At 38.2% G+C, this 26626-nt stretch overlaps 1 protein-coding gene across 4 annotated transcripts in view; it reads right to left on the reverse strand.

The window, feature by feature from the left end:
• The window catches only part of kif2a (kinesin family member 2a), a 54594-nt gene that overhangs the window by 19656 nt on the left and 8312 nt on the right, over positions 1–26626 (reverse strand). For 2 of the 4 annotated variants that reach the window (XM_062050879.1, XM_062050881.1), the window contains exons 2-9: positions 15636–15730; positions 15248–15364; positions 11818–11872; positions 8563–8676; positions 8390–8434; positions 5760–5860; positions 4513–4608; positions 4377–4431 (exon numbers count right to left, since the gene is read on the reverse strand). In XM_062050879.1, the coding sequence (XP_061906863.1) occupies positions 4377–4431; positions 4513–4608; positions 5760–5860; positions 8390–8434; positions 8563–8676; positions 11818–11872; positions 15248–15364; positions 15636–15730 (678 nt within the window). The remainder of the gene's footprint in view (positions 1–4376; positions 4432–4512; positions 4609–5759; positions 5861–8389; positions 8435–8562; positions 8677–11817; positions 11873–15247; positions 15365–15635; positions 15731–26626) is intronic. The other 2 variants (XM_062050880.1, XM_062050882.1) reach the window with 1 other exon arrangement.

The following is a 26626-nucleotide window of genomic DNA, read 5'->3' on the forward strand; positions in this document are numbered from 1 at the left end:
ATACGGCCACCATCAGTGTAACGTGTATCGCTGTTGATCAAGTATGCATTCACGTGTGTGTGTGTGTGCGTACAGAAGCCGCACATATCTTGTGACTGGGCCGGCATGTTGTTAGAATGGATGAAAAGCGGATGTGACAACAGCTCGTAGAGGATGTTAAAGGCAGTGCCTTTAAGGCACGCCCCCAAGACTGTGGTCCGGGTAGACTACGAGATGTGACTGATGAACACCTTCGTTCGATAATGAAGGTTGCCTCAGCTCAAAGCCTGAGCCCCGACATTAATGAACTAGCATCCAAGAAAAGATGCCAGGTATCTGGCTTGGGCACATCAGATTAGATCAGTGTGTTGCAAAATGAGCAGTTTAAAGTCCTGAATGGTTGGTTTATTCATTGTTATTTTATTTTCAAATGTATTAGCCTGTGGAAAAAGTTAATGTTGATATTTACCTCAGAAGGCTGCAAATAGAAAAGAGGCATTACATTTGTATTTAAATTGTATTTGATATGCCATTGATATTTTTTAATTATTATTATTATTATTTGAAACTTGATTTTGCATGTCACTATAAAGTTATATAAGCCTTGCTTGTTCAATATTCAATGCAAAACTTGTTTGGGTCCCTATTAAAAGGTTAATTTGTTCAACCTTGGCCAGCGGCTTTGTTCAGTTTGAAATTTTGGCCCACTCTGTATTTGAGTTTGACACCCCTGGTCTAGTCTCTTACGTGAATGAGCTAAATAATATTATTTGATATTTTACGGTAATGTTTTAATAATTTCACACATAAGTCGCTCCTGAGTATAAGTCGCACCCCCGGCCAAACTGAAAAAAACTGACTTACAGTCCGAAAAATACGGTAACTTACATTGGCATTGTTTCACAAATTCCTCAGTAAATTCACCAGAACGAGTTATTGAGTCTGTTTAGCTGATTGGAGAGCTAATAGATCCGCAGCTAGTGGGTCCATGATGATGACTTCTGTTTTGTTCGATTTTACGGACTTGTTACACCCTTTGGAAAAAATGGAGAGCTAATAGATCCGCAGCTAGTGGGTCCATGATGATGACTTCTGTTTTGTTCGATTTTACGGACTTGTTACAGACACCCTTTGGAAAAAACTAAGTTATGTAAATACCATTTACTAAATATTTCTGAGTAAATATTCATTTCACAACGTATATATGTCTGCAGCTTATAGTCCAGTACGACCAATATATGGAATCATATCAGTTTCTTCTAAAATGTAGTGGGTGCGGCTAATATCCCAGTGCGCTACATAGTCCGGAAGATACGGTATACAACATGTTTTTACAACTAATACTAGCTGCTCTTGCGCCACAGAGTGTGTATACAATTACTTGAGTAGCGTGTAAGATCCCGGTCGTGTACCTAACATCGGGATTTACTCATTTTATTTTGTCTGGTTTTAAGCAACAAGCAAAGAAAAGTGGACATCAATGTTTATGTTAATATTTCTCTTCCTTGTGGTTAATAATAGCAAAGTAAATCAGGATGATAAATGTTTTTTACTAGGACAACAAATATTTAAGATCACCAATAATTAAACAGTAACACACTATTACTTTATTTCCTTAAGTACATTTAAAAAAAATTGTGGACATAAAAAATCATGTTACACTAGTATGATCCCTGTACTAATACTGACTCTTGATATCGATATCGATATAAATTATACTAAGTGGATATCTTTTTTTTTTGTATTTTTTTTTTTGTTCTGTCCAGCTTTCAGGCAAATCATATAGTTGATGTAGATGCCCATATCGGCTGTTCAGATTTACTTTACAAAAGAGAAGTGTAGGATACATCTCTTGTTGCCTTATTTGTATTTGACTTTATTAAATGTATTTATATTATTTTTGGTGCAGCCGGGCCGGAGCAGGAGGGGATAGAAAGAGAAAAAAAGGAAGACAGAGGGGGAAATTGTGGGGACAAGAGGGGGATTAGACAGAGAGACAAAAACAACAACAGCAAACACAACAATAACAACAATAGAGCAACATCAGCAAATATGACATCTACAAATATGATGGTAAAAGTGATAGCAAATAAGCAGTTAGCGAAAATAAGAAATAATACAGAAATGACAATGAGCATTATTACACTGCAAATGGAGCAATACAAATACCGTACTAATAGAAATAGCGCTATTGATAATGAACAATACCAATAATTTACCTCTATTATCAACAATACAGTTGGACGGCGTGGCGAAGTTGTTAGAGTGGCCGTGCCAGCAATCGGAGGGTTGCTGGTTACTGGGGTTCAATCCCCGCCTTCTACCATCCTAGTCACGTCCGTTGTGTCCTTGGGCAAGACACTTCACCCTTTGCCTCTGATGGCTGTTGGTTAGCGCCTTGCATGGCAGCTCCCGCCATCAGCGTGTGAATGTGTGTGTGAATGGGTGAATGTGGAAATACTGTCAAAGCGCTTTGAGTACCTTGAAGGTAGAAAAGCGCTATACAAGTATAACCCATTTATCATTATCATTTATTCAAATGCAACAATACATATACGTAATGCTAACTAGAGATACGAAAAAATGGCAGAAAAATGGAGGGGAAGAAAGAGAAGCAACCTATATTAACCTTGTAGATTGTTATAGTCAGAATAGGTTAAGCTTTGTCAGTGTGCCATGTGTCCCCATCTAAATGGATATCTATATTGATTCTATACTGACTCTTGCTATCGATATAGATATACTAAATGGATATGATGTGACTCTTGATATTCATAGTGAATTGAATTATTTTTAGATAACGATATATATGGACTCAAAGCACTTTACATAGTGAAACCCATTATCTACAACTTTAAGCTACATTTAAACCAGTGTGGGTGGCAATGGGAGCAGGTGGATCAAGTGTCTTGACCAAGGACAACGGCAGTGACTAGGATGGCAGAAGCAGGAATCAAACCTGGGACCCTCAAATTGCTGGCATGGCCACTCTACCAACTGAGCCATGGCGCCCCGAAGGTAGCGCTTAGTTTGGAGTTTACCGTGGATATAAACACAATAACAATTTTTTATGAAGTCTATCTTGTTCAATTTAGGATCCGCAGCAATGAGGGTGGGAGACTTCGGATGGAACCAGCTACTAAATGGTTCTATTAGTCTTTCGCCCTTATACCCAGGTTGTACGACCAATCTGCACGTCAGGACTGCTGACGGTTTAGTGAGTAAGAATTTAAGTCTAAAGCTAGTATCAAAAATAAACTACTTTTACCTTCAGTCACAACATCAAGACACTTAAAGTTGGAATAATTGACACCAGAAGCTAAAACAAGTATGGATGGTTAGTAATATTGATATTCTAAACCAGGGGTCGATCGCGAGCTACCGGTCGATCGCAAAGGGTATGTCAGTCGATTGCCTGCCGGGCATAAAAACATAGATCTAAAAATTATTATTAAGGATGCCACCCGAACGCCTCCCTAGGGAGGTGTTTAGGGGCATGTCCGACCGGTAGGAGGCCACGGGGAAGACCCAGGACTCTTTGGGAAGACTATGTCTCCCGGCTGGCCTGGGAACGCCTCGGGATCCCCCGGGAAGAGCTGGACGAGGTGGCTGGGGAGAGGGAAGTCTGCTCTGCTTATGCTGCTGCCCCCGCGACCCGACCTCGGATAAGCGGAAGATGGATGGATGGAGGGATGGATCTAAAAATTAGCGATCATCAATCTTTACTATGACGTCACTTTTGTCATTTGATTGACATTCGCGGCACCCAAGGATTTTGTGAGATGACACTGGCTGCTGCGAACTCAATATTAATTAAAAAACGACCGTCAGGAAGGCGAGAAACACTTTTTATTTTAACACTTTCGCACCAAACCTGCTGTCAAAAGCATAAACCCACTTGGTCATTTCAAAAGTAGCTCACTGCTGCACCTCTGTTCTAAATCAATACCCATGTCAATATCAAGAGTCAGTATTAGTAGCGAAGGAGCTTACAGCACCCCTATGGGTGAGGTTCAACTCCAGGTTGCATTTAATGACTGTCTCAGAATCCTGCTCAGAAAGCCCAGTAGTAGTAGTGCCAGCAAGATTTTTGTGATTTGGGGATAACACCAAATTCCACACCACCCTGAGAAAACTGATGTTTAAGTTTACATGTAGACTGCAGGAGTCTGAGAATGATCTTATTATACAGATAACCAATCCAAGGGTAGATCTGTTAGGTACCAATCCTATATATGGAAACACTGGTATCTGTGCCTTTTATAGAATGTCTACAGTAATATAAGCAATAATCGTTTTGCCCAGTCGCTTAATGGAAAAAATAATTGCTGACTGGTCGAATGTTAAAATAATCGTGCAGCTCTAAGCATAACATGACATGATTGGTGAGATTATACCTTTTTTGTTCAGTGGACGCTTCCTCACACACACACATATTCTGTGTTCTTCGATCTGCGCCGGGAAACATTCAAATGTTATACTCAAAAGTAATTTCCCTGAGCAGGATCCCTATGGTTTTGTCTTTTTACTCACCAGATCTGCCGTGGTCAGAGGTCGGTAGTCTAGGCTGGCACGGAAATCTCGAATCATGCACATGATCTCATAATTAGGAATGGTTGTGTCCGTCTCCTAGAAGAACATGTGGAAAGAGGGGCTGCTTAAACACCGAGCACATGCACAGACATGTTGGGTGGGGAAGGTGCTCAAGCCAGAATAAAAAGGGCACCCATCGCCAACATTATTCAAGGGTAAAAATTACAGCAGGATATTTTCAATTTATATAGTAACCAATAAATACTCAAATTATCAAATTAAACACAAAAAAATTCTCAAAAAAAACATTGAATATTTGTGTACAGTTACACTCCCGAAGGGGAGGAACTCCTCTGCCTCTGCTTCGGGCCATGAGGAAACAAAATAAAAGATAGGGTAAAGTATTATTTTCATATAATCTTGGCATTTGCAAAATAACACTAACGTGCGACATGCAGTGTCATAAGTGTAAAAAGGAGCTTTTTTAATACACTCTGAAACGATCAGACCTAATGTTGTGACCAGGTGAATCTATAAACTATAGCGGAGACGACTTCAGGATATATATTTAAAACTAGTATATTTTCATAAGATAAATTATGATACTTTTCAGGATATTAATTTAAACATAGTACATTTTCAAAAGATACATTATGATACTTTTGGAAAGGGTGGGGCGTTGTTTTGTTTACAATCTGAGAACGTCTTCAGAAACGAACATATTGCAGACAGATTCATGATGGGTTAAAAAAATGACTGGAGCAATACATTTTACACCAGAGCATATCCAAAACATTATCTAGATCACAATGAAGTGTTTGAAATAAATACAAACCAAACAATGTCAGGAGATTGCGCAAACGTTATTACCTGTCTGCGTGTCAGAGGAGATGTACCTTAGACTGCAGCCGTTTGTGCTGGTGCTCAGAGCTACATTAGGACGGGGAGGGTTTTGGGTCATGTTGAGTATCGTCGAGCAACTCAAGCAGTTTGTGGAAGAATTCTCACAACAACTCAAAAATATATGTCCCGTCAGCTATCAAAAACATATTCTGGATGATAACTTAAGCAACTTTTATTCAGAAAATAATGAATAAAACAAAATTGGGCTCCAGCAAAAAAAGGCACTTTTGTCGCGCAGGGCAAAAGGGCAGGACTTGAAAACCACTAAGAGTCTATATTCCTGTTATTCCTGTTACACCATCAATATTCAAAAACTAAGAGTAAGACAAATGAGATCAATATACCTGAGCCCTTTTCTCCCTGAGCTCCTGTTGCTGCAGCCGACGCTTTTCCCGTTTCTCCTGCAGCTTCTCCACCTCCTTCACGCAGTTTGACTTCCTCCTGGCTGCCACAAGACAAGAGGAATTAACAACTGTTTAACAGGAATTTCCTGGAGAGGTCATGTCTCGTGACGGCACGTCGTCTGCGGACACCAAGGTAAAAAATATTTACCTTTTTTTTGTTATTGTAGTAGTATGGTTGTTAACGTTTATGGGCGCACGAAAGGGACTTTTGTGTGTGTGCGTAGGCGAGTTGACAGTTCAGCTTGCCATTGTTGAGAGCAAAAAGGGGACTTTTGTGTATGTGCACAAATTGATATATATATATATATTATATATATGTCAATATATATATATATATATATATATATATATATATATATATATATATTTATTTATATATATATATATATATATATATATATATATATATATATATATATATATATATATATATATATATATATATATATATATATATATATATATATATATATATATATATATATATATATATATATATATATCTGTCTGTCTGTCTGTCTGTCTGTCTGTTATTTCACTTGACCTTTTTCTGTGTTGATTGAGCTGTGTTGAAGCAGCAAAAAAGGAAATTATGTTAAATGAAGAGTTTCTGTCTCTGATAGTTGATATAATAATGTAACTGCATCATAAAGTCTACATGAACTTCATGGTGTTCAGGGATGAATAGTCTCTCCTATTGCTATTGTACTATTTTTTCAGCTATAGTTACATTAATCATTAGTAATGGAGCAGCCTAGTTTTGAATGGCAGGGTCCCTGCTGTCACATGTTGATAAAAATATTACATTTACATAATAAAAATCAACTACAGGCTTCCCAAATGCTGTAATAAATTAAGCATGATGAGTTGACTTGAAACTGTTTAATGTTGCACTTTTTATATGTAGAAGAAAAGTTGTCATTTTATTTAATCTGACCAACAACTTGAGGCAGTTTAATGTTGATTAACGTGGGCAGAATTATTATAGTGTTCCCAATGTTAAAAGGATAAAGCTATTGTTTTCAAATTTGGTAAATAACCAAAAAATTTACATTTTGTTGTTTTCTAACTGTACCGAAAATGAACCGAACCGTGACCTCTAAACCGAGGTACGTACCGAACCAAATTTTTTGTGTACCGTTACACCCCTAGTATATACTATCTTCAAAGTGTGCATTCTTATACTAATATAGGGACTTTTATCCAGCCTAGAGCCACTTATTCATGTTAACATTTTTAATGGGGAACCATGCTTCACTATATAAACTTTTCAATGTAAGAACCATGTTCAGCAACCAATTAAAATCGTAAATCAAGGTTCCAATGTATTATATTATCATATTTCAAACTTTTTGTGTTAAAATAAAAATACATATTTAAATATCTGCTTGACTTATGATTCCATAGCAAGCTATTCATCAAATTGTACAGTTTTTATGGTAAAGAACATGTGATACAATTGTTCTATTTACAGTAACACACTGTGAAAACTAAATTTTACGGTAAAAACACCCTGACAGTGAAAACTGTAAATTTTACGGTAAAAACACCCTGACAGCTCAGTCGCCAGAATTTGACAGAAAAAAACAGCAATACCCTTTTCCCTTTACAGTCATGTGTTGGTAAAAACATTGTAAATCTTATGAAAATTTTGGCAACTCGGCTGCCTGTTTTATACTGGAAAATCAAAAGAAGTTGCGTATATATAACAATTACTTTTACAAAAGACCCTCTTATGGCAAATAAACCTACACCCTGGAGTTTAACACCCCGTTATACTGCATACAAAATGTGATAGATCAAGTGTATTAAAGGACATTTTGGATAACCTCCACCAATACGATCCCATTGCTGGGTTATTGAATGAATCATTGCAGTGTCACCACCTCCACATCTATCCAGCTGTGCAAAAGGTCCCCAAGTAACCTCAAATATGAGTAATTTAACATAGTAAAAGTGAGTAACAGCCCATCCTGTCAGTCTGAAGTGTTGAAATAAAAGTGATGGCCCTCTCCAAGGAAAGCCCTGTAAAATAGTCATGGACTCCTGCTGCCTCTTTAGTGCCAAAGAACACAGACTATAAGAGCAGAGGTGAATAATCTGCTTTAATCTGGGAGGAAGTAATGAGCAGGGTTAGCACCAAGACAAAGCAGGGAAGTAGCACCATCACATATCAGCTAATAGAGGCAGCAAGAGTCTTTGCACCAATTTGAGCATAAAATTAAAGAAAAAGATCATTTTGGCTTCGTGTAAGTTGTGCACCGTGCTGCAGGCTTTTCCTCATGTGCTTGACTCAGACCCAAAACGCAGCCAAAGAGAATGCTCAAGAGAAGCGGCAAAGCACTTATTAAAACCCTCGATTTGACACCCATAAATCCTCTCCACAGGGTGCTTTGTATCTGGGCTACGTCACACCAGGACACACAGTGACACTACACCTGCAATAATAGCACCTGACAGATGTTTTGGGTGTACAGAAAAAGTACTTTAAAGGCAAGCTGACTGTCAGATTCTATTGGAAACTAAAAAACCAAAACAGCACTGAGGGACAGTAAATAGATGATACATACAAAGCTGTCCAATCTCCCTTCTGGTTAGAGGTTGATGAAAAGACTCTGGAATAAATGTGGTCAATAAAAACATCATCATGATGCTTGCGATGGTAACTGCTGACCAACGCAGTCTTCACTTAACAACAAAGAGGCAGTACAGGGTAGAATTCAGGTCAGAACTTCAGCGTTACCATTCTGAAGCTGCTGCTGTGTCGCAGCTTGCGTGGGCTGAGTCGGCTGGGACGGAGGGGGTAGTGCTGATTCAGCATGTTGAGACGGATGGGGTCGGGCCTGCGTCGGAATCACTGCAAAGGCACACATATTAAAAACACACAGTTTGATTTAGCCTTGATATTTGGTATTTGTAAGACAAAACATTTGAAAACGGATATGTTGAGTAGCTGAAGTATTACTAAAGGAGAAATTGATCTTGATTTGAATGTTGAATTATGCTGCTAATGCCTTGGCGGATGTCCAAGGTATGTGGAAACTACTTTCATGCAGCCATCCTTAGATAGTGTACCTCCCAATTTACCTCTTCTGTCTGCTTCCATTTGATTTTCAACCTGCAATTTTTTAAGAACGCTTCTTTAAAAAGGCTGTTGTTACAGGGGCTGTTTGCAACCTTTATGCGGATGCTTTGAAGGCGCTGACTTGTGTTGCAATCGTTATACCCCTCCCTGTATGGCTTTTTAGCACACAATGTCATGTCACGTTAACTACGCAATTTAGCAAAGTTTAGCTACTAACGTTAAGCATGAATTTAGCACATAATGTCATTACGTAAACTACACCCATAGGTAACACACACACACGCATGCATACAAATGCATTGGCTTTACGTGTGTGTGTGGTTAGCTTATAGCAATTTACCAAAGTTTAGCTTCTAACATTCGCTATAAATTTACCACATGTCTGTATGTAAATTACGGCCGTACATAACACACGCACAAGCTTTGTGTGTGGTCAGCTAATGATAGCGATTTTTAACAAAGTTTAGCTACCACTGTTCGCTACCATTTTAACACATAATGTCATTATCAATTTAACACATAATGCCATTATGTAAACTATTTGCGTGTGGTCAGCAAATAAAGGTTTAGCAAAGTTAAGATACTAATACTAGCTATCAATTTAGCACATAATTTCATTATGAAACATATTGGGGCCCCTGAACATCTGTGACTGTCTGTGTTTACCTAACTTTAAGTGAGTGAAATTCCACGGAGGCGAGCTATTTTCATTCAATATAATTAGTATTTGTAAATAATATGGACACTTTAAACTTATGTAATGTTCTGTTGAATCAGTAATTTTTTTATTTAAAAAATATAACTAAGAAAGTTGCAAATAACCCTTTAATGAATCATATATTTACTAAAGATAACAGTACTGTATATATTGTAAGTGTAGTATTTTAGTAACTTTTAAACATTGGGCAAGTATTAAATCCAAAATAAAGGTTTTAGCTGTATCAAGGGTGTCTAAACTTTTTCCAGCAAACGCCACGTACAGAAAAATGTAAGGATTCTGGGGCTGCTTTGATACATTTTATACATGGATGATCAAATATAATGTATGTCAATATATGATAAGTTATCTGAACACAACATATACATTTTAGCTTTGTGTTATAAGATACCAAAGCAAATTAGATTAATTCATGATTATTTTTATGATGATTTGATTTGTCCTTTTGTAATTTCATTAATCTGTAAAGGACTATGAATTGCCCTTCTTATGAATTATGCTTCAGAATTAACTTGCCTTGCTTAATCTAACCCTGTTGATATAAAATCCGTCCGCCATTTTGGTTTCAGGTGACATTTTTGTGGGGAAACTGGGCTAGTTCAATTTTTTTTGTTCTTTTTGTATGTTATGTTAAAATCGGGTGTTCTGTTGAAATGACCTGCTTCATTGAAAATTCGATAGTGGTGTCGATGGAGTTACACAACCACGTCAAAAAATGCTACCTTAAATTTTGAAACAACGATCAAATAACATTCTTCATGCCTATTTAGCCATCAAATAGTGCACTCACAACCGCTCGTTAGTCGGGCATGACTCCTATTGTCGTAGTTCCTTGGTGGACACTCAACCTTGGTTTTCACTTCATTGTTTTCACTGAAATTGCTACTCCTGTTTGAACGGTGATGAAAATGAAGATGCCATTATTAAGGTCAATGTGAACTTCCTCACGCTATAAATGTCTACAAGCTTGCTGATCAGAAGACCATATGACAGAACTATACTTTAAAATAATTACTTACTTGTACAGTATTTTTCGGATTATAAGTCGCAGGTTTTTTCATAATTTGGCAGTGGGTGCGACATATACCGGAGCGATTTATGTGTGAAATTATTAACACATTACCGTAAAATATCAAATTATATTATTTATCTCATTCGCGTAAGAGACGAAGCAAATGGCAGCAATCGTCACACACACGTCAGCAATCGTCACTCACACGTCAACCAATAAAAATTTGGCGGGGGAGGGTCATGGCAGAAGTGCATTGTGGGTCATAGGATGCTAACTGCTATATGCTACTGCCGTAGCTTTAAAATGGATCACATCAGCATTGGCGGTAATTTATAAAAACTGAGAAGGGCTGAACTAAAATGGCACCAAAAAGGAAAGCATATACTGCAGATTACAAGCTGGACGTAGTGAAATATGCAGCAGAGAACGGCAATCGAGCAGCAGAAAGAAAGGAAACGGCGCATACCAGAGGCGACACCGGGGAGGAAGATTTCATCGGATTTAGCGATCGGGAGTGACAGATTGTTTGGTGAACGTATAGCATGTTCTACATGTTAGTTATTTTAATGACTCTTGCCATGATGTGTTGCGTTAACATACCAGGCACGTTCTCAGTTGGTTATTTATGCGTCATATGGCGTACACTTATTCAGCCTGTTGTTCACTATTCTTAATTTATTTTAAATTGCTTTTCAAATGTCTATTCTTGGTGTTGGATTTTATCAAATAAATTTCCCCCAAAAATGCGACTTATTTTCCAGTGCGACGTATATATGTTTTTTTCGTTCTTTATTGCGCATTTTCGGCTGGTGCGACGTATACTCCGGAGCGACTGATAGTCCGAAAAATACGGTAACTCATTTTCCATGGGTATTTAACTAGAAAAAACAATTCATTATGTTGGTCATTTTGACGAGCAGCTCATCTCGATAGAACACCGGGACGTGTTTATTAGGTCTTTAGAATGTTAATAAAAAAACTAGCTGTGGGCCTCAAACAGCCCACACGCCGTACTTTGGATAGCCCAGATCAATGATCTTGGTATAACAGTACAGATGTTTACTGAAATGTGAAACATTTTTACATATCTATGCTACTGAGTGAGTGTAAATGAAGTCTACAAAAATAGCAAATTTTTGTAAAAGTATTTTGAAATGTAAAAATGTGAATTCAAAAAACAAACCTCTACTGTCTCTGGACGGAGTGTCAATCTTTGAAGGTGCTATTGTCCCACGATTCTGCAAAAAGAAACCAAACCTTGTGATAAGTGAGATGTAATATTTTAATGGCTGTGTAACACTCGAGTATTTATTAGCGAACATCCATCCATCCATCCATTCATTCATTTTCTACCACTTTTCAGGGTCGCGGGGGGTGCTGAAGCCAATCTCAGCTGCATTCGGGCGGTAGGCGGGGTACACCCTGGACAAGTCGCCACTTCATCACAGGGCCAACACAGTTTTTATTCTGGTTCCTCGTCAAGTGTTGATTGTGCACACAAATAGATATAAAGCCTGCAAGACGAGATTAGTGCTGATCTGGGCATCGGCCTCTTTTAATCACATGTTGGGTCTGCTGAATTTGTCACTATAATAAATGGCCTTAACATCTTGTGGATCTTCTCTTTGGAAACCATGTGTAGCATTTAAGACGTTCAACTAGTGTTGTCCCGATACCAATATTTTGGTACCCGTAACAAAATGTTTTTCGATACTTTTGATACGTTTTCAAATAAAGGGGACCACAAAAAAATGTGCATTATTCGCTTTATTTTAAAAATCTTACGGTACATTAAACATATGTTTCTTATTGCAATCGAAGAACAATTTTGTCCTTAACCAAAATAGTGAACATACTAGATAACTTGTCTTTTAGTAGTAAGTGGGCAAACAAAGGCTCCTAATTTGTCTGCTGACGTATGCAGTAACATATTGTGTCATGTATCATTCTATTAATTTCTCAAAATTATGAAGGACAAGCGGTAGAAAATGAATTATCAATCTGCTTGTTCATTTACTGTTAATACCTGGTTACTTTCTTTTTTTTTATGATCTATCTACACTTCTGTTAAAATGTAATAAACACTTATTCTTCTGTTGTTTGGATGCTTTACATTAGTTTTGGATGATACCACAAATTTAGGTATCGATCCGATACCAAGTAGTTACATTGGTCATAATTTAAGTCCTCATGTGTCCAGGAACATATTACTTGAGTTTATAAACATAATATAAATTTTAAAAAAAACAGAAAAAGATTTTGTGATGCTAAACAATATCTATGTAATCATTGTATTATCGACTAAATACGCTATTGTACTTGGTATCATTATAGTGGATGTCAGGTGTAGATCCACCCATGGTGTTTGTTTACATTGTGAAGCGCCAGCTTGTTGGCGGTGACGCCGGTGAGCTATTGTATCCTCCTACTGTGTAGTGAAGCATGTTTCGCTATTCCTCGTCCTGCAGGGATGATACTTGTGAGAAACGTACTTTATTTGTCGCCATGGAGGCAAGAATTGGTGATTTAGAGGAAGCTAAAACACTGCCGACTGCGGATGGACATTAGCCGCTAGCTAGCTAGCTAGCCATTAAAGCACCTCTTGCAGAGCGGCGTTTTAGTGTTATAGCTTCACCTTTATCGTTAGTTTTTAAGCCAAAATTTAAGCCTTTTCTGTCTACACACTGGGTCTGCCTGTAAGTACCTAGTGATTGTGCGTTGCCGAACATGCTCTTCTGCTCGTAAAACCAGCAATGTCACGCCGTGACTACGGCGCGCCGTCATACTGTCATAAAAACAGGGAACCGGTATTTTGTAGAGGCGGTATAGTACTGTTTATGATTCATTAGTATCGCAGTGCTTTACTAGTAACGGTATACCATACAACCCTAATACAGATATACTGTATATACCGTATTTTTCGGACTATAAGTCGCAGTTTTTTTTCATAGTTTGGCCGGGGGTGCGACTTATACTCAGGAGCAACTTATGTGTGAAATTATTAACACATTACCGTAAAATATCAAATATTATTATTTAGGTCATTCATGTAAGAGACTAGACGTATAAGATTTCATCGGATTTAGCGATTAGGAGTGACAGATTGTTTGGTAAACGAATAGCATGTTCTATATGTTATAGTTATTTGAATGACTCTTACCATAATATGTTAACATACCAGGCACGTTCTCAGTTGGTTATTTATGCGTCATATAACGTACACTTATTCAGCCTGTAGTTCACTATTCTTTATTTATTTTAAATTGCCTTTAAAATGTCTATTCTTGGTGTTGGGTTTTATCAAATAAAATTTACCCAAAAAATGCGACTTATACTCCCGTGCGACTTGTGTTTTTTTCCTTCTTTATTATGCATTTTCGGCCGGTGCGACTTATACTCCGGGGCGACTTATAGTCCGAAAAATACGGGACATATATAATATATATATACTTTTTTTTTGTTTTCAATAAAACTTGTTTAAAATATTTCAGTTTGTGTTTGTATAATTACTTTTTCCAGCACATTCCAACTATATCGTGTTAACAATGACAATCGTGATAATTTTGGATATGAAATTGTAATAACGTTACTCCATTCCTTGTGTAGCTACTTCTTTCCATCCATCCATTTGCTACCGATTATTCCCTTCACAAAGCAAATAAATTAAATGCCTTCTTTTCAACTATTTAAATCAACCTTTTTAATAATTGAAACCCAATTGAAACTATGGCAAATACTCGGGGTGTGGGAAAAAATCGATTCGAATTCGAATCGCGATTCTCACATTGTGCAATTCAGAATCGATTCTCATTTTTTTTAAATCGATTTATTTATTTTTTAATTGAAAACATTTTTTTTGTATTTTTTTAATTAATCAATCCAACAAAACACAGCAATACCATAACAATGCAATCCAATTCCAAAACCAAACCCGACCCAGCAACACTCAGAACTGCAATAAACAGAGCAATTGAGAGGAGACACAAACACTTTGCAGAGCAAACCAAAAGTAGTGAAACAAAAATGAATATTATCAACAACAGTATCGATATTAGTTACAATTTCAACATAGCAGTGATTAAAAATCCCTCATTGACATTATCATTAGACATTTATAAAAATAAAAATAAATGAACAATAGTTTTACAGTGGCTTACACTTGCATCGCATCTCATAAGCTTGACAACACACTATGTCCAATATTTTCAAAAGATAAAATAAGTCATATTTTTGGTTCATTTAATAGTTAAAACAAATTTACAATATTGCAATCAGTTGATAAAACAATGTCCTTTACAGTTATAAAAGCTTTTTACAAAAATCTACTACTCTGCTTGCATGTCAGCAGACTGGGGTAGATCCTGCTGAAATCCTATGTATTGAATGAATAGATAATCCTTTTGAATCGGGAAAAAAAATCGTTTTTGAATCGGGAATCGTGTTGAATTGAAAAAAAAAAAATCGATTTTGAATCGAATCGTGACCCCAAGAATCGATATTGAATCGAATCGTGGGACACCCAAAGATTCACAGCCCTAGCAAATACATTAACTAAAAGACCAAATTTGCAGAAATTGAATTACAGAATATATTATTAACCAGTAGTTACTCACCTTTGCTATTTTATTGACCTTAACGCCTGTAATTGGGGGCGGAGTCTCCGGACTCCGGACAATCTCTTCATCTGGACCCACATCTGGGTTAAGTGCAAATATACTCTCCAAATCAATCTGCCCGGCAACAAGAGAATAATAATGTCATGTTATCATGATCTAAGTCAATTTGCAATGTACTTTTACAATATTTATCAACATTTTTGCACAAGCGTTTCAACCTTGGCTCCATAATAAAGAGCATCCTCTATATATTGCACTAAAGTTTGTGCAGGTTGGTTGTATAATCACCACATCTCTTGATGTCTTTACATTAATTATTCAATGTTTCAGAAAACAGGGCCCATGTCGCTGCTGGCGGCTTGAGCGGTAATAAATGGCAGTTTACCTCTTTCCCTTTTGTGTCTCCATTCTCTATCCACTCCACTGTGACGCTCTCATTGTTCTCGTTCAGGGACGTCACCATTGCCTCGTGTATGCGTCCTGTCCAAGCACACCACAGACACACAGAAACATCAAATAAAGACATTAACGATGTAATCCGAGTTAGAATAACTTGACTTTGATACCAAATGCATTCGATTGATGATGAAGTCTGATAGTATATTCTGTATGTGCTTTGCTTCTTATAGTGGAAAATAAAATATTACAAATGGAAATAACTCACATACAACCATGATAAGCATTGTTGAAAAAAATCTAAACAAAATTGAGCTTTGCTATTTCTGTAAAGTATACAATATACATCATTAATGCAAGACGTCCTTGCCGCTGGTACATAAGATGCTCAACATTTTTTCCCTGACAGCATAATAACACTCTTATTACATCCACCCTCTCCAAAAGTATTCCAATTAATTTTTTGAAAATGTACATTGTTAAATACACTATATTGCCATAATTATTTGGCCACCCTTCCAAATGATGAAAATCAGGTGTCCTAATCACTTGGCCCAGCCACAGGTGTATAAAATCAAGCACTTAGGCATGGAGACTGTTTCTACAAACATTTGTGAAAGAATGGGTCGCTCTAAGGAGCTCAGTGATTTCCAGCGTGGAACTGTCATAGGATGCCACCTGTGCAACAAATCCAGTCGTGAAATGCCCTCGCTCCTAAATATTCCAAAGTCAACTGTCGGCTTGGCACTCAGCTTCAAGGGTTGGAATTGGGGGTTAAATAACAAAAAAATATTCCCAGGCTTGGCCACCGCTGCTGCCCACTGCTCCCCTCACCTCCCAGGGGGTGAACAAGGGTGATGGGTCAAATGCAGAGAATAATTTTGCCACACCTAGTGTGTGTGAGACAATCATTGGTATTTTAACTTTAACTTTAATTATAAGAAAATGGAAGAGTTTGGGAACAACAGCAACTCACCAAGTGGTAGGCCACGTAAACTGACAGAGTGGTCAGCGGATGCTGAAGCGCACAGTGCAAAGAGGTCACCGACTTTCTGCACAGTCAGTTGCTACAGCTCCAAACTTCATGTGACCTTACCATTAGCCCACGTACAGTATGCAGAGAGCTTAATTGGTGACCTCACCAATGTGCTTTTGGAAGAATGGTCGAAAATTCCTATAAACACACTCCGCAACCTTGTGGACAGCCTTCTCAGAAGAATTGAAGCTGTAATAGCTGCAAAAGGTGAACCAACATCATATTGAACCCTATGGGTTATGAATGGGATGGCACTTCAAGTTCATATGTGAGTCAAGGCAGGTGGCCAAATACTTGAAGATGAACATCACCATTATTTAATTTTTTACAAACTTCATGAACAGTATACACTACCGTTCAAAAGTTTGGGGTCACCCAAACAATTTTGTGGAATAGCCTTCATTTCTAAGAACAAGAATAGACTGTCGAGTGTCAGATGAAAGTTCTCTTTTTCTGGCCATTTTGAGCGTTTAATTGACCCCACAAATGTGATGCTCCAGAAACTCAATCTGCTCAAAGGAAGGTCAGTTTTGTAGCTTCTGTAACGAGCTAAACTGTTTTCAGATGTGTGAACATGATTGCACAAGGGTTTTCTAATCATCAATTAGCCTTCTGAGCCAATGAGCAAACACATTGTACGATTAGAACACTGGAGTGATAGTTGCTGGAAATGGGCCTCTATACACCTATGTAGATATTGCACCAAAAACCAGACATTTGCAGCTAGAATAGTCATTTACCACATTAGCAATGTATAGAGTGTATTTATTTAAAGTTAAGACTAGTTTAAAGTTATCTTCATTGAAAAGTACAGTGCTTTTCCTTAAAAAATAAGGACATTTCAATGTGACCCCAAACTTTTGAACGGTAGTGTATATATATTCGCCGGTTAAGATTAGGTAGACCTGCCCACTTTCTGATTAATACAACGCTCTTTATTATTACAACGTTCTGTCACTGCATGTTTTACATCAGTGTTGTTATATGAAAATAATACTTTATCTTACTTTATCTTGTGTTTCCTCAAACTGCAGGTCAAATCTTTTTTTTTTTGCCTGTATGTGACCTGTGTCGAATTTTTCCATATCAATGTGAACAGTGCTATTTTGAATTCTTCGACGCAGGCCTCTTTCGAATGTGGATATAAATTGGATATGTATGCAATTCGACCAGAACATTTTCAAAAAACGGTAAGCATCATGATTTTTCGCCAAAATAAATGGTTATAAATAGTTGACAAATGAGCAGAAAACGGGGGAAAATTTAGGAACTCACGTCAGTGTTCCACCACTGATGTCTACGACTGCTCGCCGACACGCTCTTAAGAGTAAAATGTCTTGCACTCTCCTTTTTAATCTTGTACGCACAATAAGTTTGGGTCAGAAAATGTTGATTTCGATTGCACAAAATCCTTGAAATTGCTACAAATGCATCAGTACTGAGGCCAACGAGAATTAAAGCCATGTTTACTCCCATAAACACTGCAGGACGTGTGACGTCATGACGTCATGTCTGCATGCGGGTTTGTTTGTGTTTACAGTAGAAATCAAAACGACTACATGAAAAGATCGGAATTGACAAAAAAGTTCGAATTGGACATCCAACCCTGCAGTGTGTCGCCGACATTTGTGCCACTACAAAACCCATTTGAGCTGAAGAGCGCCACACATTGTAGCCTCTAAAACAACAAACTGAACAGCCTCTGTATGATGCGAGATAATTAGCAATTTGGGATTTATTGTACAAAGTGTACATACAATTTGATCTAGATGTACCTGATGTATTAGTAAGTGTGTACATGCTGTATACAGTAGCTATCCCACTTGTTGGACATAGGCCCGAGTCTGTGCAAAGAGATATAAAGAAACATACTGCATCGACATGGTGTTGTTTAAATAAAAACACATTAATGATCATCTTTATGTTTAACTATGGCTTAAACATTAAAATGTGAGTGAGAAGATCAAGGTTCTATATATTTGACTGCAAGTCTGCAACTATACAATTGTTTCAGTGAACTTTGGCATAAATTCTCAAAGTCGCTATAATTCCACTGACAACATTCTTGCAAATGTCACTCATCCTGACTGATTTTGTTATGGTGGAAAAAAATCACAAGTTTAAGAAAAGTATTCTGAAAAGTGTTATAACAGTGCAATGCAATATATAGAAGAGTATAAAATTATGCTGTTTTCCAAACATAGGAAGGGGCCTCAAACTCCCCCGGTAGTGTCCACTCTTGAAGGGAATGTCATAGAAGTGGTGCATGAATATAAATACCTTGGTGTTTTTAATTGATGACTCTGACTCTCTCACTTTGAAATCTTTTATTGATCAACTGGTCAAAAAACAAAAACTTAAATTGGGGTTTTTCTTCCGTGATAAGAAACGTTTTTCTTTTGGTAAAAAAAAAGCACCTTGTCTCTGCCACATTATTATCTGTGCTAGATTATGGTGATCTTGATTATATGAATGCCACTGTTTCCTGTCTTCAGATGGTGGACTGTGTTTACCATACTTCTTTGAGGTTCATCACAAACTGTAGAGCCATGACACACCACTGTGACTTGTACTCTCAGGTGGGATGGCCCTCTCTGTCCATTAGGAGACAGTGTCATTGGTACATTTTTATTTACAACGCTCTTCTGGGACTATTGCCCAAATACATTTGTGCATTGATTTCACAGAGAGGTACGAAGTCTTATGCACTGAGATCCAACGATCATCTGTCTCTGTCCCTTTTGCTCGCACTGAGCTAGGGAAAAAAGCTTGTGTCTATGCAGCACCTTGTGCTTGGAACATGCTACAAAGAGACTGGAAGCTGACTGAATTGTTATCCTTAAATGCTTTTATAAATCTAAACAGAGCATTTGAAGGAGCCTGTTATCTGTAACTTTTATTTAAGGTCCAACCTGTCATTTTAATTTGTAATGTGAATGTAATTTTATATGTAACTCTGCTGCCTCTTGGCCAGGACTCCATTAAAAAGAGATTTTTAACCTCAATGGGATTTTTTCCTGGTTAAATAAAGGTTAAAAAAACCCAAAAAAAAACAGCTTGCGCAAAATTTTCCAAGTTGGAAGACGCTAATTTAAAAGTGCTGTTTCATCTTTGCTATTATTCACGACTTGGGCTCAACGAGTAATTGAATAAAATTATTCGATTAGGAAAAAGCTTAAAATTATATTTTGTTTCCCTATTCACAACATCTATTATTATTCTTAATTATTACTAAGCCATCTTGCATAAAATGTTCCTCTTTCTAAGAACGTGCATTATGGTGCATATAATGCCACTGTCTTCAGTACAATGGCAAATTTGGAATTCTCGATAATCATTCTTGATCAAGGATTCTTAAACGCAACTAGTACTCATTTTACTCAACTTAGAAACAAATTGTGATGCATTTTATTCTCAAAGGCATACCTGAGTGTTTAGTTGATGGTGCTTCATCTCTAATCCCTAAAGGCCTACTGAAATGAAATGTTTTTATTTAAACGGGGATAGCAGATCCATTCTATGTGTCATACTTGATCATTTCGCGATATTGCCATATTTTTGCTGAAAGGATTTAGTATAGAACAACGACGATAAAGTTCGCAACTTTTGGTCGCTGATAAAAAAAGCCTTGCCTATACCGGAAGTAGCGTGACGTCACAGGAGGAAGGATTCCTCACAATTCCCCGTTGTTTACAATGGAGAGAGAGAGATTCGGACAGAGAAAGCGACGATTACCCCATTAATTTGAGCGAGGATGAAAGATTTGTGGATGAGGAACGTTAGAGTGAAGGACTAGAGAGGCAGTGCAGGGTGTATCTTTTTTCGCTCTGACCGTAACTTAGGTACAAGGTCTCATTGGATTCCACACACTCTCCTTTTTCTATTGTGGATCACGGATTTGTATTTTAAACCACCTCGGATACTATATCCTCTTGAAAATGAGAGTCGAGAACGCAAAATGGACATTCACAGTGACTTTTATCTCCACGACAATACATCGTTGACGCACTTTAGCTACGGAGCTAACGTGATAGCATCGGGCTCAAATGCAGATAGAAACAAAATTTTAAAAAACCCTGACTGGAAGGATAGACAGAAGATCAACAATACTATTAAACCATGAACATGTAAATTCACGGTTAATAATTTCCAGCTTGGCGAAGCTTAACAATTGAAGCTAACTTAGCTACGCAGCTAACGTGATAGCATCAGGCTCAAATGTAGATAGAAACAAAATTTTAAAAAACCCTGACTGGAAGGATAGACAGAAGATCAACAATACTATTAAACCATGAACATGTAAATACACGGTTAATAATTTCAAGCTTGGCGAAGCTTAACAATTGAAGCTAACTACGGAGCGGCGGCGGGCGTTGTAACTTTCGACGACACCCCGGCCGCCATCAGAGTCGGCAAGAAACATATATTTCCCCAAAGTTACGTACGTGACATGCACATAGCGACACGCACATACGGGCAAGCGATCAAATGTTTGGAAGCCAAAGCTGTACTCACGGTAGTGCGTCTTCTATCCAACTCAAACACAACACAACCTCCTGATTGTGTTGCTGTAGTCTGCCGCTAATACACCGATCGCACCTACAACTTTCTTATTTGCAGTCTCCATTGTCCATTAAACAAATTGCAAAAGATTCACCAACACAGATGTCCAGACTACTGTGGAATTGTTCGATGAAAACAGAGCAGTTTGTATGGTGACACATTGGGTACGAATACTTCCGTTGCCGTCGTGACGTCACGCGCACACGTCATCATACATAGACGTTTCCAACCGGAAGTTTAGCGGGAAATTTAAAATTGCACTTTATAAGTTAACCCGGCCGTATTGGCATGTGTTGCAATGTTAAGATTTCATCATTGATATATAAACTATCAGACTGCGTGGTCGGTAGTGGTGGGTTTCAGTAGGCCTTTAAATCTGTATCTTTTGAATCTGATAATGCACATTTACAACACAAGTTATAAAACCTGTTTGGTGTAACATGAATGGTGAGTGTTCCTGCCAGCCTGACACCACTACAGTAATACCCTAAGGCTATGTTCACACTGCAGGGTAGGTTGTCCAATTCAGATTGTTTTGTCAAATCCGATCTTTTTAAGTAATCGTTCATATTACAAAATAAATGCCGTGTCTAAAGCCTGGAATATACGCTTGTGTCGCAGAGTTTGCGTCCCCTCCGATCGCGTCTTGTTTCATTTATGGTTCTTCGTAGGGGGTGGCGCCACACTAGTATCCTCTTCCAAAACACTGAGAAGCAGTGTCTCCAGAAGGAGTAGACTAGGTACTGCATTTCCTTCCTGTGAAGTGACGACATTGACATCTGTGTCTACACTGGAACTAATCATTCACAATCGTCAGATTGCTTTTAATGGACATTTTACTTAGAAACCAGAGGAAAATACATGTGTGCAACTTCTAAACAAGTCGCGGCAGAGGACGCTATTATTATTTGCAACGCTAATCGCCATTCAAGAAAAGAGAGCTATGCTGTAAATACAACTGTTAACTATTTTTAGTAAACGACATGCTGGTGTTTCTGTATTGTCATGTTCAGAGTTCACAAATGTTTGAAAAATATACCGTGCCTGGAAGATTAGTGACGGAGAATGAGAAGTTTGTGTGAGAGAAAAAAACGTGTGTGCATGACAAGAGAATGTGTGTCCGAATTAAACCTGTTGTTAGCACAAGATTGACAATAAAAGTTGTAAAGAGTGCCGTACTTTGTTACATTTTGTGACAATAAGCTAAAAAACAACACATTCAGTAATTATTTTTAGAGCGCATCGAGATATTAACTACACAATATCAGTTGTCATGCAATCGTTTAATCACTGGTTTCATTTCATACAATTTGTTCATCTCAAGTGTGCACCTGTGTTCAGAGGGTCCCTGGCAAAAACTGACTGCCTTATGAGTCGTAGGCGACACGAACCTAGGATTGTTGGGAGGTGCATGTAGGCTACGCAGGAGGCTACGCAAGGGAAGGACAAGCTACGCGTTGCGAGAGTATACAGGCTTAATACGAACGCAATCTGACTCAGACATGACATCATGACATCACACCTGCTGCAGTGTTTACGGAAATAAGCATGGCTTCAATACTAGTAGCTCTCAGTCCTGGCGCATTTGTGGCAATTTTCTATTTTGTGCAATCGAAGTCAACATTTTCTGAACCACTGCGCATAGAAGATTAAGACGGAAGAGGGCAAGCATTTTGACTTTGGCAGTTTGTCAGACCTTTGCTTCGATGTCTGCGCCAAAGAGCGTGTGGGCAAGCAGTCGGAGACAAGAGTGGTGGAACATTGACGTGAGTTCCTAAAACATACTATTTTCGCCAGTTTTCTGCTCATTTGTCAACTATTTGTTTTGCAACCGCCTATTTTGGCGAATAATTGTTACGCTTATCGCTATTTGATGACGTATTTAGTCGTATGAAAGCGACCGCAGTGTTCAGACTGCAGTCGCATTCGATACATATCTGATTTAAATCCACATACGAAAGAGGCCTTGGAAAAATTTGGGTTTGCACCGTTGACAAGTGAAGTGAATTATATTTATATAGCACTTTTTTTCTTTAGAGGCTCAAAGCGCTTTACATAGTGAAACATCTATAAAGATACATTCAAGCCAGTATGGGTAGCACTGGGAGCAGGTGGCGGAAGTGTCTTCTTCAAGGACACAACGGCAATCGAACCTGAAACCCTCAAGTTGCTGGCACGGTCGCTCTACCAACCGAGCCACTCCGCCCCCGTTCACATTGACATGAAAAAAAATCCAATAAAATCTTAATGGGCAAAAAATCGGAATTGACCTGCAGTGTGAACAAGCCCTATATCCCCACATAAAATGTATACAACCACATATCTAGGGATGATGTTCGAAAACCGGTTCTACCGATTGTTCGATAAGAAAAGACCCGATTCCATGGATTTGAATCCCCTTTTGAGAAACGGTTCCCGTTATCGAAGCTACTATAGTAAAGAAAAAGATTTGGTTCTTTATTCGAATCCCTGGGAACGAATCCCGTGTCACAGGAAATGTCCTGTGGCACATCACAGGAAATGACGTAGCTCAGTCATTCGGCGGCAGATACAGAAGCAGCAACAACAATGGACCGGAAAAAACGGCTTCACTTTACTAAGAAATACGACGAGGAAACGGCTATCTGCAATTATTGCCAGGCTTCGCTTTCCTGTAAGGGGAGCAGTACAACAAACATTTTGAAACATGTTCAGGCCGTACACCAATGATTGTCACACACGAGGTGTGGTGAAATTTGTCCTCTGCATTTGACCCATCCCCTTGTTCATCTCCTGGGAGGTGAGGGGAGCAGTGGGAAGCAGCGGTGGCTGCGCCCGGGAATAATTTTTGGTGATTTAACCCCCAATTCCAACCCTTGATGCTAAATGCCAAGCAGGGAGGTAATGGGTCCCATTTTTATAGTCTTTGGTATGACTCGGCCGGGGTTTGAACTCACAGCCTACCGATCTCAGGGCGGACACTCTAACCACTAGACCACTGAGCAGGTGGCCTAGTGGTTAGAGTGTTGTGTCTTCGACACATGGAGAAGCAGCGACAGAGATGACGAAGCACGCCCCTCTTCCTCTGCTTCAACCTGCAGTCCCAGTGATAGTGCTGGTGAGTAACTAACGTTAACTGTTGCCGGTTAATTTCCATATCTGCTCACTTGTAGCCTTTAGGCTAAAATGACGTCACCTCTTATGTCAACCAGGACTGCAGTAATGTTAGCTAGACTAACGTTACCTAAGCATAGTCAGTGGCTAACGGTAACGTTAGCCTTTTTGTATGTGTCTGATAACGTTAACGGTTACTTGTAGCCTACACCACTACAGTTTGCAGTTCTGTCTAATAAACTAGTGCTTGCAAGATGTGAATTAAGATAATGTTATCCTTATCCTATTTCAGATGATGACATTCATGACAGCCAGAGTGACCAGGGCAGGGTTTGCTCTGTAGCACAGAGCGTTAACCCATTTACCATGGCGAGGTATAACACAGAGCGCAGCAAGATGAGTGAGGTGGAGAGTAACAACATTACTCGCAAGCTAACGAGAATGATGGTGAAAAATCTCCTCCCCTTCAACTTGGTGAACACAGACGAATACAAGTACCGGTAGGTTAATAATTGTATTTTGCTGACATGTAATGGAGCAAAAAGTAAACAACACAATTACTCTTGAGATTTTTTTCAAATGTAAAGTGCTGTACAATACAAATGAATGCAGGGTTTTCCCTGCATGTATTTTTCTTAGGTGGCCCACTTAAAGGGGCACTAACTGTCAATATTTATTTTTTTTATTGAAAAATGTTTTTGGGTAACAGTCAATATTTATTTATTTTATTATTTTTTTTTTTTTCTTAAAAAATAAGTGAGCTTTTCTTAAACCAAGTATTGTGTGTTTTTTCCATATACAACCACCTATCTGGATTCGATAAGACAATCGATAAGGAATCGGTTCGATAAGAGGATTCGATAATAGCATCGAAATCGATAATTTCTTAAACATTCCTACACATATCTGACAGTAAATCTATCGATAAGAGTACAAATACAAACAATCTCTGCAGTCAAATAATACCAACTGGGCTTTCAACAGAGCTGAATTAAAAATACCTATTTGTTGCCATAAAAGTGATGCAACAACCAAATCTTGACATTCACACTGGTAGTGTAGTGGTACATGATGCTTCCCAGTGGTTCCCATACATTAATTTGCTCTTGCGGGCCACCACAAGCAAACAATTAGAGGATTTTTTTAAAAATGTTTGAAAGATTTTGCGATGCCATTTCTTGGCAATCATGCCACAAAAAAAATTGACTATGTTTTTGTTTTACAATAAAAGTTTGAGGTTTGAGCAACAGGCTTCCTTAGCTAGCTGGCACACACTTATACACATCTACGGAATACAGTACAGAGAGCAAGCAGCAGACTGGCCTGGTAGTACAAAATTAGCGGTCAATATTAGTTTCTACTAAGTTTGGGCACCATGCCTGTAAGTAAAAATGCATTTGCTGTTTTATGTCAAATTTTCTTTGTTAAAATCTGTATTGTTTAACATCTGTGACGCTATTTCCGGGCCAATTCATTGTATGTTAACATTAGTGTAGCGCAGTGCTTCTCAAATATATTCTGTTACGCCCCCCGCCCAAGAAAAATAAAATATTTCACGCCCTCCACTCTCCACTGTGATAATAAATAGTATAATTTGTCTATAAAATTGCTATAACTATACCTCTGCATAACATTGTAAGCTTATTAACATGAAAGGAAACAACACATAAATGTTTCGGCGTCTCCCACCATGGTTACAGTGAAGCTAAGTGCTACATACGCATCATACTCTGGTACGGCAAAAAAGCATGTTCCCCAAGGTCACACGCCCCGGGGGGGCCAGCCCCACTATTTGAGAAAGACTGAGGTAGCGGCATCAGAGCCAACCTTTATTCTGTATTTATTTTTTCAGTTCATACCGAGCTGCATTGTTGATACAAAATTCCAGCTGACCTTGACAAAATTCATGAAATTCTAACCTAGCGACAGCAAAGCTTTTAATTGTTCAGCTTTTTATTTGCTTCACTTCTGATTTTGCCTTTTAACAAAAGCACCAAAAGTCAGACAAATAAAAGTCTTAAAGGGGAACTGCACTTTTTGGGGGAATTTTTCCTATCGTTCACATTCACAATCATCATGAAAGACATGACAGATGGAATTTTTTAATGCCAATGGGAGGTCCTCTATTTTGCCCATACAACCCAATAAAAAAATGTCAATAAGTGCCAACAATGCTCCATTTACATTTCACGATTTGAATAATAACCAAGAATTAGTGATATTATTATAAGCGCTAACACAGGCAAACTATAGCGGCACTGTAATCACAAGCTTGTGTACAATTTAGA

The sequence above is a fragment of the Entelurus aequoreus genome, linkage group LG06 (assembly GCF_033978785.1).
Source record: "Entelurus aequoreus isolate RoL-2023_Sb linkage group LG06, RoL_Eaeq_v1.1, whole genome shotgun sequence".
NCBI lineage: Eukaryota > Metazoa > Chordata > Actinopteri > Syngnathiformes > Syngnathidae > Entelurus > Entelurus aequoreus.